Source organism: Anomaloglossus baeobatrachus, chromosome 6, assembly GCF_048569485.1.
Source record: "Anomaloglossus baeobatrachus isolate aAnoBae1 chromosome 6, aAnoBae1.hap1, whole genome shotgun sequence".
Classification (NCBI taxonomy): domain Eukaryota; kingdom Metazoa; phylum Chordata; class Amphibia; order Anura; family Aromobatidae; genus Anomaloglossus; species Anomaloglossus baeobatrachus.
In genome coordinates, this window is record NC_134358.1 from 23,186,976 (window position 1) to 23,200,260 (window position 13,285).

Here is a 13,285-nt window from a genome sequence, read left to right on the forward strand (position 1 = left end):
TGTATATGTATGTGTGTGTATATGTATGTGTGTGTATATGTATGTGTGTGTATATGTATGTGTGTGTATATGTATGTGTGTGTGTGTATATATATATATATATATATATATATATATATATATATATATATATATATATATATATATATATATGTGTGTATGTGTATGTATATGTGTATATATATGTATATATAATATATATATGTGTATATATGTATTTTATTTATATATTAAAAATAATTTAGAAATATATATAATAGAAAATGTAGTTTACGAATTTACAATAAAATAAAAATAATGTAATTTAGAAATGTAATGTATATTACATTTTATTATATCTATATTAAATTTAATATAAAAATATATATGTTTATTACATTTTTTAACATATATATTTTTATATTAAATTTAATATAGATATAATAAAATGTAATATAAATTTCATTTATAAATTACATTATATATTTTTATTTTGTATATTCGTAAACTACATTTTCTATTATAAATTAAATTTTATATTGTATATTTCTAAATTATATTATAGATTTTTATTTTGAGAAAATATAATTTAGAAATATATAATATAAAATTTAATTTATAATAGAAAATGTAGTTTACGAATATACAATAAAATAAAAATATATAATGTAATTTATAAATGTAATGTATATTTATATCTATATTATATTACATTTAATATAAGAATATATATGTTAAATGTAATAAAAAATGTAATTTACAAATATAAAATCTAATTTAATATAAAATAAAATGTATTACATTTTATTTATATATTACAAGAAAATGTAATATATAAAAAAGAAATATAGAAGAAAATGTAATTTATAAATATATAATATAAAATGTAATTTATAATAGAAAATGTAGTTTACGAATAAATAAAAATAAAAATTTTATAAAATGTAATTTATAAATATAAAATGTAATGTATATTACATTTTTATTTATATTAAATGTAATATATAAATATATTAGAAAATGTAATTTACGATGTAATTTACAAATATAAAATGTAATACTTTTTATTTTATATTGTTACATTTTATTTTTTCTACATTTAATCTTATATTTTATATTTTTTTTTTTACAACCTAATTCTTTCCTGACCATTTAACACACTATATATATATATATATATATATATATATATATATATATATATATATATATATATATATATATATATATATATATATATATATATATATATATATATATATATATATTATATAATTTTTTTAATTTTTTTATGTGCATTATATGGTAAAATGAATGGTGTAATTTGAAGACTTTGTCCCAGAAAAAGACAGGCCTTCATATGGCTGCCTCAAAGATAAAGGGGGAAAAGTAAGATAAAGAATTGCTGTCCAAAAAAGGCTAAAACAATTAAGTGCAATTACCATATTGACCTCTAGGTGTCAGTATTGCGCAATCACTTCCCTTTTTGAACATCTCCCTTTCCAACCTGCTGTAAAGTGTGATGCACGTAATTAACTGACATGGCACACTGCTAATTTTTTTGTTTTTTCTTTTTCTATTTCTTCCAGTTCTGACTTTGGAGATATATGGAGCTGCTGAAAAACACCTTTGAATACTGTCACGCCCAACACCATCTCTCCGCATGAATTTCACGCCTGTGGCATTGCTCCGGAGCCGGCTCGCGGGCAGCGCGCACCATTAGAGGCCTCTGTGCTCAGTTCTCCAGCAGAAGACTCTTGCATCTCTGGAACCCTGTTGTCCGGTCACAGTCCGCCGCGGCCGTAAAATTCACAGTATATCCAGATGGGGTAACGTGATCGGTCCAATAGGATCAGCTGTTTTCCTCTGAGCTGCCAGGACTCATCACTAAGATTTTTTTTTTTTTTAAGTATATTAATATACGGAAGGAAAAGTCTCTGAAACTTAAGTGTTAAACTTTTTTGGATCCGGATCCTGAGCCTTGTGCGCGGGCCGTTACCCTACAGCCTCCCGACCCTTTTACTGGTTTGGGTGGGGTTTTTTTTTTTGTTTTTTTTTTAAGAGATTTTGCACAATATTTGTGTTCTGCGTTTCTTTTGTACGTTTTTATCTACTCCTTTGTACCTCTTGAACGTTTCGCCATGGCTCGGATTAATCGCCCAGCACCAGTGGAAGTCTGCTACAAAAACATGCGCTTCCTGATCACCCACAACCCCACCAACGCCACGCTCAATACCTTCATAGAGGTGAGTGACGCTGACCGACGCACCTTGTATTGTGGAGAACACTGACATTTATCCCTAAGGTTTCAATTCCATTAATTCGGCATTGGAGCCTTAGAGATGAGCCGAAATTTTCTTTGCGGTGAACGCTTTCCTGCCATTGCAGAATAATACTATTTCTTGCCATCATGTGAATTGTACTGCATTTTTCCTCTTTAGCCTCCATATTTAATATACAGTTGCCTCTGAGCTAGTAGGTAGAGACTTACTGCTAATGACGTCTCCCATACACAGACATGAGGGATTCCTAGTTTGTTTTATATGTCACATGTTCAGAAGTAGCATGGAGGACATTGTACAGTGGTACAGAGCGGCGTAGCTGTGAATCCAGCACTAGAGTGAAAGAAAACACTAAAAAGCAGCAGCATGGAGAATATTGTACAGCTGTACTGAGCAGTGTAGCTATGAATACAGCTCAAGGTGAGAGAAAACGCTACAAAGCAGCAGCAGTGAGGACATTGAATAGCTGTACTGAGCAGTATAGCTGTAAACACACCTTTTGGGTGAGAGAACCCTAGAAATCAGCAGCATGGAGGATATTGTGCAGCTGTACTGAGTGGTGTAGCTGTGAATACAGCTCTTGGTGAGTTTAAATCCTAGAAAGCAGCAGCATGGAGGATACAGTGCAGCTTCTGAGCTGTGTAGCTGTGAATACATCCCTGGTTGAGAGGGAACCCTAGGAAACAGCAGCATAGAGGATTTTGTGAATCTGTACTGAGATGTTTAGTTGTGAATCCAGCTCTGGGTGAGAGAGAACACTAGAATGCAGCAGCATGGAGGACGTTGCGCAGCTATACTGGGCAGTCTAGCTTTGATTACATGTCTGGTTGTGAGAAAACCCTAGAAAGTCGCAGCATAGAGGATATTGAGCAGCTGTACCAAGCAGTGTAACTGTGAATACAGCTCTGAAGACACTATAAAGCGGCAGAATGGAAGACATTGTGCATCTGTACTGAGCTGTTAAGCTGTGAATGCAGCTCTGAGAGAAAACCCTAGAAAGCAGCAGCATGGAGGACATGGAGCAGCTGTATTGAGTGGTGTAGCTGTGAATCCAGCACTGGGTGAGCGTAAACCCTAGAAAGCAGCAGCATGGAGGATATTGTGCAGCTGTACCGAGTGGTGTAGCTGTGAATCCAGCACTGCGTGAGTAACCCCTATAAAAGCAGCAGCATGGAGGACATTACAGCTGTACCGAGTGGTGTAGCTGTGAATCCAGCTCTGAGTGAGTGTAAACCCTAGAAAGCAGCAGCAGTATAGAAGACATTGAGCAGCTGTACCAAGCAGTGTAACTGTGAATCCCAGCTCTGGGGTGAGAGAAGACAGCAGCATAGAGGATATTGTGCAGCCGTACTGCTTTTTACGGGGTGAGAGAAAACCCTAGAAAGCAGCAGTAGCATGGAGGACATTGTGCAGCTGCTCTGAGTGGTGTAGCTGTGAATACATCCCTGGTTGAGAGAGAACCCTAGGAAACAGCAGCATAGAGGATATTGTGAATCTGTACTGAGCGGTTAAGCTGTGAATCCAGCTCTGGGTGAGGGTAAACCCTAGAAAACAGCAGCATGGAGGACATTGTGCAGCTGTACCAAGCAGTGTAACTGTGAATCCAGCTCTGAGTGAGGGTAAACCCTAGAAAGCAGCAGCATGGAGGACATTACAGCTGTACTGAGTGGTGTAGCTGTGAATCCCAGCTCTGGGTGAGGGTAAACCCTAGAAAGCAGCAGCAGTATAGAAGACATTGAGCAGCTGTACCAAGCAGTGTAACTGTGAATCCCAGCTCTGGGGTGAGAGAAGACAGCAGCATAGAGGATATTGTGCAGCTGTACTGCTTTTTACGGGGTGAGAGAAAACCCTAGAAAGCAGCAGTAGCATGGAGGACATTGTGCAGCTGCTCTGAGTGGTGTAGCTGTGAATACATCCCTGGTTGAGAGAGAACCCTAGGAAACAGCAGCATAGAGGATATTGTGAATCTGTACTGAGCGGTTAAGCTGTGAATCCAGCTCTGGGTGAGGGTAAACCCTAGAAAACAGCAGCATGGAGGACATTGTGCAGCTGTACCAAGCAGTGTAACTGTGAATCCAGCTCTGAGTGAGGGTAAACCCTAGAAAGCAGCAGCATGGAGGACATTACAGCTGTACTGAGTGGTGTAGCTGTGAATCCAGCTCTGGGTGAGGGTAAACCCTAGAAAGCAGCAGCAGTATGGAAGACATTGAGCAGCTGTACCAAGCAGTGTAACTGTGAATCCCAGTTCTGGGGTGAGAGAAGACAGCAGCATAGAGGATATTGTGCAGCTGTACTGCTTTTTACTGGTTGAGAGAACCCTAGAATAGAAAGCAGCAGCATGGAGGACATTTATCACACGTGCCCTGGTCAGATGGTGCTGCTGCCTTCTAGTTTTCCTGCCTCCCCTTCATTCTTCACCTCCCCTGAGTATAGTATCAGCCGGCAGCTGTAATGCGATTCCTCAGTGATTCGGGAGTCTCTAGCTTTGACCCAGACAGATTTTCGCTGTAGTTCAGAGGGAATGTTGAGCCCAAGAGGCCGATAGAAGTGGCTCCTAGATGGAGCAGGAAGGATATTTCTCCTATAGGATATTATAGTTGGTATGTTATGAGAACTTTGCAGACCCTTCATCGCCCATTTAACCACTTGCAAACAACCAAACCCCAAACTTTCCTTCTGATCCACATTCTGCAAAGCTCCAATCCCAGCCTCCCTTTATGATCGTGTCCACTTTACTCCATCCATGGTCCCAGATTTCGGTACGTCTGAGCCCCCGCTGTCCCGCACATTGGTGCCTCGTCAGATTGTAGAAAGTGTCGCCTCTTCCCGCGCTGCACGATCGGGGCGTCCAAGTAATGACAGTACCTTAGCAGACGCGTTGTTATAATTGGGGACTTCTGCGCATGGATTTGGGGTAACGTTACACCTCGGCAGTTTTTGCCTTCAAGGCTCTGGAGCGCTGAGGATCCCGGCTATGTCGTCAGTTTGCTGCCTGCACAGATTCAGAGCTGCGAGCTTGTCCACAGCTTTGGGTGTGACTGGAGACTTCGGCATGATGTGATGGAAGGTGCCAGGTATTAGTTTAATGCCCGAGCCCCGGAGCTTCGCTCCTCGCCGTGTGCACAGCCGGGGACTTGGCAGCCGGCAGCACCGAGCTATTTCTGTGTAGCCGGCATGAACCGCCATCGTCTTAAGTCCCCGGGCGCAGGGTGGCCGGCTTCCAAGCACCGCGCGCCTCCTTATTGGAGGTTTGGGAACCTAAACTGATGTGGACTAAAAATAAATTGGATTTGGAGAGCACAAAAAAGGCGAATGATCATCCGACCGCGGAGAAGTCTCTGCAATTAATCCTGCCCGTGTTTACTGTCCAGATTAACCCTGCGCAGCCAAGAGTCGAGGCAAAAAGCATCCGAATACTCATCGTTCGCCTCTCAGGCCTCGCAGTGTGCCCCCCTTCACTGCCGTCCCGGCCTCGCAGTGTGCCCCCCTTCACTGCCGTCCCGGCCTCGCAGTGTGCCCCCCCCTTCACTGCCGTCCCGGCCTCGCAGCGTGCCCCCCTCCCTTCACTGCCGTCCCGGCCTCGCAGCGTGCCCCCCCCCTTCACTGCCGTCCCGGCCTCGCAGCGTGCCCCCCCCCTTCACTGCCGTCCCGGCCTCGCAGCGTGCCCCCCACCTTCACTGCCGTCCCGGCCTCGCAGCGTGCCCCCCACCTTCACTGCCGTCTTGGCCTCGCAGCGTGGCCCCCCCCCTCACTGCCGTCCCGGCCTCGCAGCGTGGCCCCCCCCTCACTGCCGTCCCGGCCTCGCAGCGTGGCCCCCCACCTTCACTGCCGTCTTGGCCTCGCAGCGTGGCCCCCCACCTTCACTGCCGTCCCGGCCTCGCAGCGTGGCCCCCCCCTCACTGCCGTCCCGGCCTCGCAGCGTGGCCCCCCCTTCACTGCCGTCCCGGCCTCGCAGCGTGGCCCCCCCTTCACTGCCGTCCCGGCCTCGCAGCGTGGCCCCCCCTTCACTGCCGTCCCGGCCTCGCAGCGTGGCCCCCCCCTTCACTGCCGTCCCGGCCTCGCAGCGTGGCCCCCCTTCAAATATATAATATAATATATAGATATAGATTATATATGTATATGTGTGTATATATATATATATATTATGTGTATATATATTATGTATATATGTGTGTATGTGTGTGTGTATATATATATAATATATATATGTATGTTGTTTCATGGTACCCAACTAATAACAGCCCAGTAATTGTTTCCGGGGCCGAAATCCATGATTTGCATTTACGACCTTGTATTTTTTTGCAAATGCAAATTGTCTCTCGTTGGCCATCCGACCGTCACTGCCGCGGTTTCTTCCTCCCTGTGCATTGACCGGGATGGTTTATGATGGCATTCTGTGGATTTTATACTAACTCTAGCTGCAAATGTAGTCAGTGCAAAAAGTTATGTGCAGTCCTATGTAACATTCAAGATAAAATCTGTGTCCGTAAGGCCGGCGTCACACGGTATATCGTGCGATATGTCGTCGGGGTCACGTCGTTAGTGACACACATCCGGCATCGTCAGATATCGTAGCGTGTGACAGTTCCGAGCGACTGTGAACGAGCAAAAATACTCACCTTATCGTTGCTCGTTGACACGTCGCTCATTTTCATAAAGTCGTTCCTCCTTCTGTGCGCCGGTTGTTCGTCGTTCCTGCGGCAGCACACATCGCTCCGTGTGACACCCCGGGAACGACGAACACAGCTTACCTGCGTCCCACCGGCAATGCAGAAGGAAGGAGGTGGGCGGGATGTTACGTCCCGCTCATCTCCGCCCCTCCGCTTCTATTGGCCGGCTGCCGTGTGACGTCGCTGTGACGCCGAACGTCCCTCCGCCTTCAGGAAGAGGATGTTTGCCGCCCACAGCGAGGTCGTTCGGGAGGTAAGTGCATGTGATGGGGGGTTAACGACTTTGTGCCACTGGCAACGAATTGCCCGTAACGCACAAACGACGGGGGCGGGTGCGATCGCACGATAAATCTGTGCGTGTGACGCCGGCCTTAGTCTCAGCTCTGCTACATATGTCAGAATAAGATGTTTTCCCATGTAAAAGTCTCGTCATGCGTTAAAGCCGTCCATGGTGTCCGGGCGCCCCCTGACTGTCTGCTTATGTCTCCTCCCCAGGATCTGAAGAAGTACGGAGCCACCACGGTGGTGAGGGTGTGCGAGGTGACCTACGACAAGACCCCTCTGGAGAAGGACGGCATCACTGTCATGGTAAGAGCGAGGGCCGCGCACACCTGTGTACATTTCTATGTGCCAAATATGTACACTTTTATTTTACTTTGCTCTTTCCCTTTAGTTAAATTGTGTTTTTTTTTTTTCTTTTTCAAATTTTTTTTTTTATTTTGAATGTGCAATATATAAATCTTTCTCTTTCTCTTTTTCTGTCTTTCGCGCTTTTGCGCTTTCGCTCTCTCCTGTGCATTCTGAGGATGTCAGGGTTTCAAATAATGGCGCCTAGGGTCAGCGTGTGCGCAGAAGGAGCTCTCCTCTGCGCACGCGCTGACTCCGACCACCATTATTTGAAGCGCCGACCGCCAACACCTTTTAGAATGGCCGGTGACTCCTCATTCTTCCCCCCCCCCCCCCCCCTCCCTCCCTCCCATGCACAGAGTGGCGTCACGGGCCCCCGTGCAGAGCAGCACCCGCGAGTATCTGGGGCCCCCTCTGTACTACTCGCAGTACCGCCCCTGCCTCCTGTGACCCCCACCCCCCCCCGCTCCCCCCTCTCTCTGGTAAGATACCACCAGATTAGAACGGACCCCATATATTTTTTTTTTTCCTCTTCTCCAAATTTGGGGTGTCTCATAATCCGGTGCGCCATATAAAATAACTCCGGTATAGAATGTATTTTCCCCCCCGCACTCGGCGCTCTGATAAGCGGGGCACTTTCCGTTTGTTGCTGATTATTAGAGCTGGAAATAGCTGAAGGACGGAGCGGTGGAAACTTTCCCCTGCGCCCGCTCCACATCTGAGGCCCTTATGTAATACACTTTACCTGTTGAGCCCGGGTTTTTATTTGTTTTCATACAACTTGACCAATGAGGACAGAAAAACAAAACTGGGGGTGTTTGTGCCGCCCCGGACAGAGGGGCTTTAGTTCTTCACTTTCCTGAGCCGCGTGGATTGATCCCCGTCTCTATTGGCGGCCACAGCTTTGTTTGTGATATTTGTGCATCCCCTGTTCCCTATGATTAGCCGTGCAGGACTGTAGGAAAGCTGGGTGCGAGCGGTGATATCCCTGTGCCCATCCAGGCATTGCGGAGCAGCCGGTGTCATTCCCGGCTCCGCAGATTCCTGGATGGCATACTTGGCAGTGCCAGGCTGTTTGCTGATGGGCGATTTTCCAGTCTGTTGCCCTTCAGTGTAGAAGCCTTCCAGGAAGATCTGCGCGGCCTCGCTCTATAAAATCCTCCGCCGACTATTAATCCTCCAAATCTTCCCCCCTCTGAACCGGGCGACCGTCCCAGAACATCGGGTATTCGGGCAAAGCTCAAATGCACTTACAGGGAAAAGAAAAGCCATTTTTGTGGCTCAGGAGACGGCTTTGAAGTCCAGTAATGTGTGTGCCTTATCTCCAGCCGCTCACGTGTTTACAGGCACTATATATAGCCGAGCGCGCTGCCGGAACCCAGCCCGTATCTGCCACTGCTCCGGCTGCAGAGCGCAGCGGGCATGATACTGGGCAGCGCCTCCCCTGTCGTACCCGCCGGGGCCGTGTCCATCTTTCCCGCCCCTGTCGTACCCGCCGGGGCCGTGTCCACCTTTCCCGCCCCTGTCGTACCCGCCGGGGCCGTGTCCACCTTTCCCGCCCCTGTCGTACCCGCTGGGGCCTGTCCTCACCCTTGTTTTCCAGCGACCACTCCTGCAGCTCAATTCTGTTGCCATCTCTAGAGAGCCAGTTTGCGCACCATGGTGCGCAATCTGGAACATATTACCCACTAAGTAGCCATCTTTTCTTGTCGGTAATGATGCGCAGCTGCAGCTCCTCTTCAGGACATTGGCCAGGACGCCTGGAGGAGTCGGCAGCCGGATTCACAGGGTCGTCGTCTCCTCCGGTCGTGGTAATATGGATCCTCTTCTTCCCGGTGCAGCTCCCGCCGCTCCCTTGTTGCAGAAAGTCTTACACTTTGTAGAGGAGATGACTCGAGATTTGCAGAGTTCCCCATTGTCTTTCTCGGACAGTAGGATATAAGACGTTATTCCTGGAAGCCTCCACTTCCATCATTGTGTGCACTCAGCTGTGTGCAGCCGGAGAGACAGATTTCCTGTGAATTCCCGCACCTTCTACCACGTCGTGTCCCACCCAAAGCCTCCCGACAGCGCAGACCTCTAGAGGAGTTTCCTTTTCTTTAAGTTCTCTTTTGCTGATTTATTAAATAAAAAGAAACCATTTCAGTCCTTGAAAAATTCTACTAGAAGTAAGGGAGAGGGGGAGGATGCAGCTGCAGCGTCTGAGACTGACCACTGTGAGGGGAGGGGGGGGGGGCAGCCAACCCTGTAGGGATATTATAGTACAAATTTTCGGCACTGTCGCTCATTTCTTGTTTCTCGTTGGCAGGATTGGCCTTTCGATGATGGCGCGCCACCTCCCAGCAAGATTGTGGACGACTGGCTCAACTTGCTGAAAGCAAAATTCTGTGAAGATCCAGGTTGCTGCGTGGCCGTGCACTGCGTGGCCGGACTGGGCAGGTGAGGACCGCGGGCGTCCATTGCAGATGAAAAATGGTTTAGGACTGGCTCTGTACCCTGCGTTGCCCGTCTGCACATCCCTAGGATCAGAGCTCTGCAAATACTGTGCATTTATGGAGGCCGGCCAGAAATATGGCTTATCTACTGACCCACGAAACCTCCCGCGCCCGGACCGTAGCCAGTGACACGCCGCGCCGGAGACCACGTGCGCATGTAATGAATGATCCCTTTGAGGTCTATTTGTCAAATCTGTCTCCGCAGACGGATTCTCCGGTGGGGCGCGGCACTTTACTTTGGCCGTGGAGAGGACGGCGGCTCTCGGGCTGCGAGCCAGAACATCTGGGGATGGAAATAGACCAAAATAGAGAACACAAGGTCACGGTGATCCCCCTGCACACATCTGGGGGGTGTTACATCCAAAAGAGAATTTAAGGTGAAACTATCGAGATCAGGTGTTGGATCCTTTACAGAAGTCACAGGAGAAATCATTAGGAGTGTCCACGCTTAATAAAGGGAGGCGCTGCGGGCTGGGGCCACCGGTGCTGCGGGCTAGGGCCACCGGCGCTGCACATCAGCCGCGATCTGCAGGGAGCAATTAGGAAGAGTTTAATTGACATTTATGCTCCTAAAAATTTGAGATGAAAAGTGACGATTAAATGTGGGCATGGAAAGTCAGCACCGAATGAAGGCCTCACATGCAGAGTCTCACTATGATGGATTTCTTCTTATTCTGTGTTTTAGGGCTCCTGTCCTAGTCGCTCTGGCGCTCATCGAGAGCGGGATGAAGTATGAAGACGCCATTCAGTTCATTCGGCAGTAAGTGTTATACCTTATGCTCACCTTTTTTTTTTTTTTTTTTTTTTTTTTTTTTTTTTCCCCCTTCCCTACCCCCCCTCCAGCCTCTCCCCTTTCTTCACCCCTCTCCCACCTCTGACCTTCATTTGCCCCTCTCCTTCACCTCTGACTTTCCTTCCTTCTTCCACCTCTGACTTTCCTCCTTCCTCCACTTCTGACTTTCCTTCCTTTTGCCTCTCCCGCCTCTATCCTTTCTTAGCCTTTCTCCTGCTTCTGACCTTTTTTTTCCTTCACCCCTTTCCCACTTGCCTCTGACCTTCTTTACTTCGCCCCTCTCCCGCCTGCCTCTGACCGACCGACCTTCCTTCCTACCTTCCTTCCTTCGCCCCTCTCCTGTCTGCCTCTCTCCTTCCTTCCTTCCTTTCCCTTTCCCTTTCCCTTTCCCTTTCCCTTTCCCTTTCCCTTTCCCTTTCCCTTTCCCTTTCCCTTCCCCTTCCCTTTCCCTTCCCTTCCCTCCCTCTCCTGCCTGCGTCTGTCCTTCCCTCCCTCCCTCCCTCTCCTGCCTGCGTCTGTCCTTCCCTCCCTCTCCTGCCTGCGTCTGTCCTTCCTTCCCTCCCTCCCTCCCTCCCTCTCCTGCCTGCGTCTGTCCTTCCTTCCCTCCCTCCCTCCCTCCCTCTCCTGCCTGCGTCTGTCCCTCCCTCCCTCCCTCTCCTGCCTGCGTCTGTCCTTCCCTCCCTCCCTCTCCTGCCTGCGTCTGTCCTTCCCTCCCTCCCTCTCCTGCCTGCGTCTGTCCTTCCCTCCCTCCCTCTCCTGCCTGCGTCTGTCCTTCCCTCCCTCCCTCCCTCCCTCTCCTGCCTGCGTCTGTCCTTCCCTCCCTCTCCTGCCTGCGTCTGTCCTTCCTTCCTTCCCTCCCTCCCTCTCCTGCCTGCGTCTGTCCTTCCTTCCTTCCTTCCTTCCCTCCCTCCCTCTCCTGCCTGCGTCTGTCCTTCCTTCCCTCCCTCCCTCTCCTGCCTGCGTCTGTCCGTCCTTCCGTCCGTCCGTCCTTCCTTCCTTCCTTCCTTCGCCCCTCTGACCTTTTTTCTCCTTCTCCCGTCCTTCCTTTTTCCGCCTCTGCTCGTCCGTCCTTCCTTTTTCCGCCTCTGATCGTCCGTCCGTTTTTCCTTCGCCTCTGACCTTCCTTTTTGGGAAGCTAACAATCTGTCAGAAAAACAATGTGTCCCCACCCTCGCCGCTCTCCCTCCATTGTACCCAATCAGTAACTGAGCTTGTGTTTTTCATTTGTAGAAAGCGCAGAGGCGCCATCAACAGCAAACAGCTGACGTACCTGGAAAAATACCGGCCAAAGCAGAGACTACGATTCAAAGACCCCCACAACCACAAAAACAAGTGCTGCATCATGTAGACGCCCAGACTCATTGCCAAAGCTCCCACACGGGCGCCCCATCCCCCTCCTCCGTAACACGAGCTTCTGCCATGAAGTCCGCAGCTTCCTCCAACCATCAATGACGATTCATTATCATTTTTGTTTGTTTTGTTGGTTTATTTTCATTTACGAAAAGCCACCAGTACTAGAAGTACCAGCAATCGCTTCCGCGGGATTGAGGCCGGGGTGGGCTACAATATGGGAGGCCGGATATTCCCATACCAGCAGATACGCGGACGCAACCATGTGAAGAATGTCACAATGCAGATATGATGAATTCTCGTAGATTATTTTTGTTTTTTGTTTTTTTGCTGCCCCCTTGTGGAAAAAGGGAGCACTTTGTTACGAAGCTCGTCCCATCAGACCATGTGCACACACTATAGGACGCGGACCCATCCGAGCCTTACTATACAGCATCTCCCATCGCCAGACCAGCTCAATCCATTAATTTACAAATTTACTGAAAAATTTGGACATGCCGCCAGCGACCACAACGGGGGGGGGGGGGGGGGGGGACAGGACACAAATCTGCTCCAACCAAGTCGGTTTTATATATCAATTTCTAAAGACTTGGGATTTCCAGCATTTAGTTTGTAAAATAATAATTTTTAGGGTGTTTTTTTTGCCTCTTGTAAATCTGCGCTCGCTGACTGAAGGATTTTTTGGGGTTTTTTTTTTTTTTTCGGAGGGGTGTTACACTGTATTATTGGGTCACAGTAGCCTTGAAGTCACAGACGGAAAAGGGTGAGAGTATGGGGTAAGGTCTGATTATCCGTGATGACCTCTGAACGGTTTAAAAAAGAAAAATTAAAAAAAAAAAAACTTTAAAAAAAATGACAAGATTGTGACTCGCGTACAAATGTCTGTTACATTTTTTTTTTCTTGATTTTTACTTTCGAATAATGGGTTTCCTTCATGACTGTATGAACTCGAAGGGCAGCCTGCCGAAAGTACAAAAATGTAGAGAAAAAATAAAAAAAAAAACTTCTGACGGTTTTTCCATAACTGTAAATCTGCAGCGCCTGCTTCATATAGAACTTGTATTTACAGGTCCAATCTACCTCTTCCTG

The 13,285-nt window shown here is 47.5% G+C and overlaps 1 protein-coding gene across 3 annotated transcripts in view; it reads left to right on the plus strand.

Annotated features, from left to right (window-relative positions):
• PTP4A3 (protein tyrosine phosphatase 4A3) overlaps nt 1–12,725 on the plus strand; it is a 69,344-nt gene extending 56,619 nt beyond the window's left edge. For all 3 annotated transcript variants that reach the window (XM_075352817.1, XM_075352819.1, XM_075352818.1), the window contains exons 3-7: nt 1,569–2,225; nt 7,427–7,519; nt 9,867–9,997; nt 10,739–10,813; nt 12,077–12,725. In XM_075352817.1, coding sequence (XP_075208932.1) covers nt 2,121–2,225; nt 7,427–7,519; nt 9,867–9,997; nt 10,739–10,813; nt 12,077–12,194 — 522 coding nt within the window. In that variant the 5' untranslated portion in view covers nt 1,569–2,120 and the 3' untranslated portion in view covers nt 12,195–12,725. The remainder of the gene's footprint in view (nt 1–1,568; nt 2,226–7,426; nt 7,520–9,866; nt 9,998–10,738; nt 10,814–12,076) is intronic.
• The last annotated feature ends 560 nt before the right edge of the window (nt 12,726–13,285 follow it).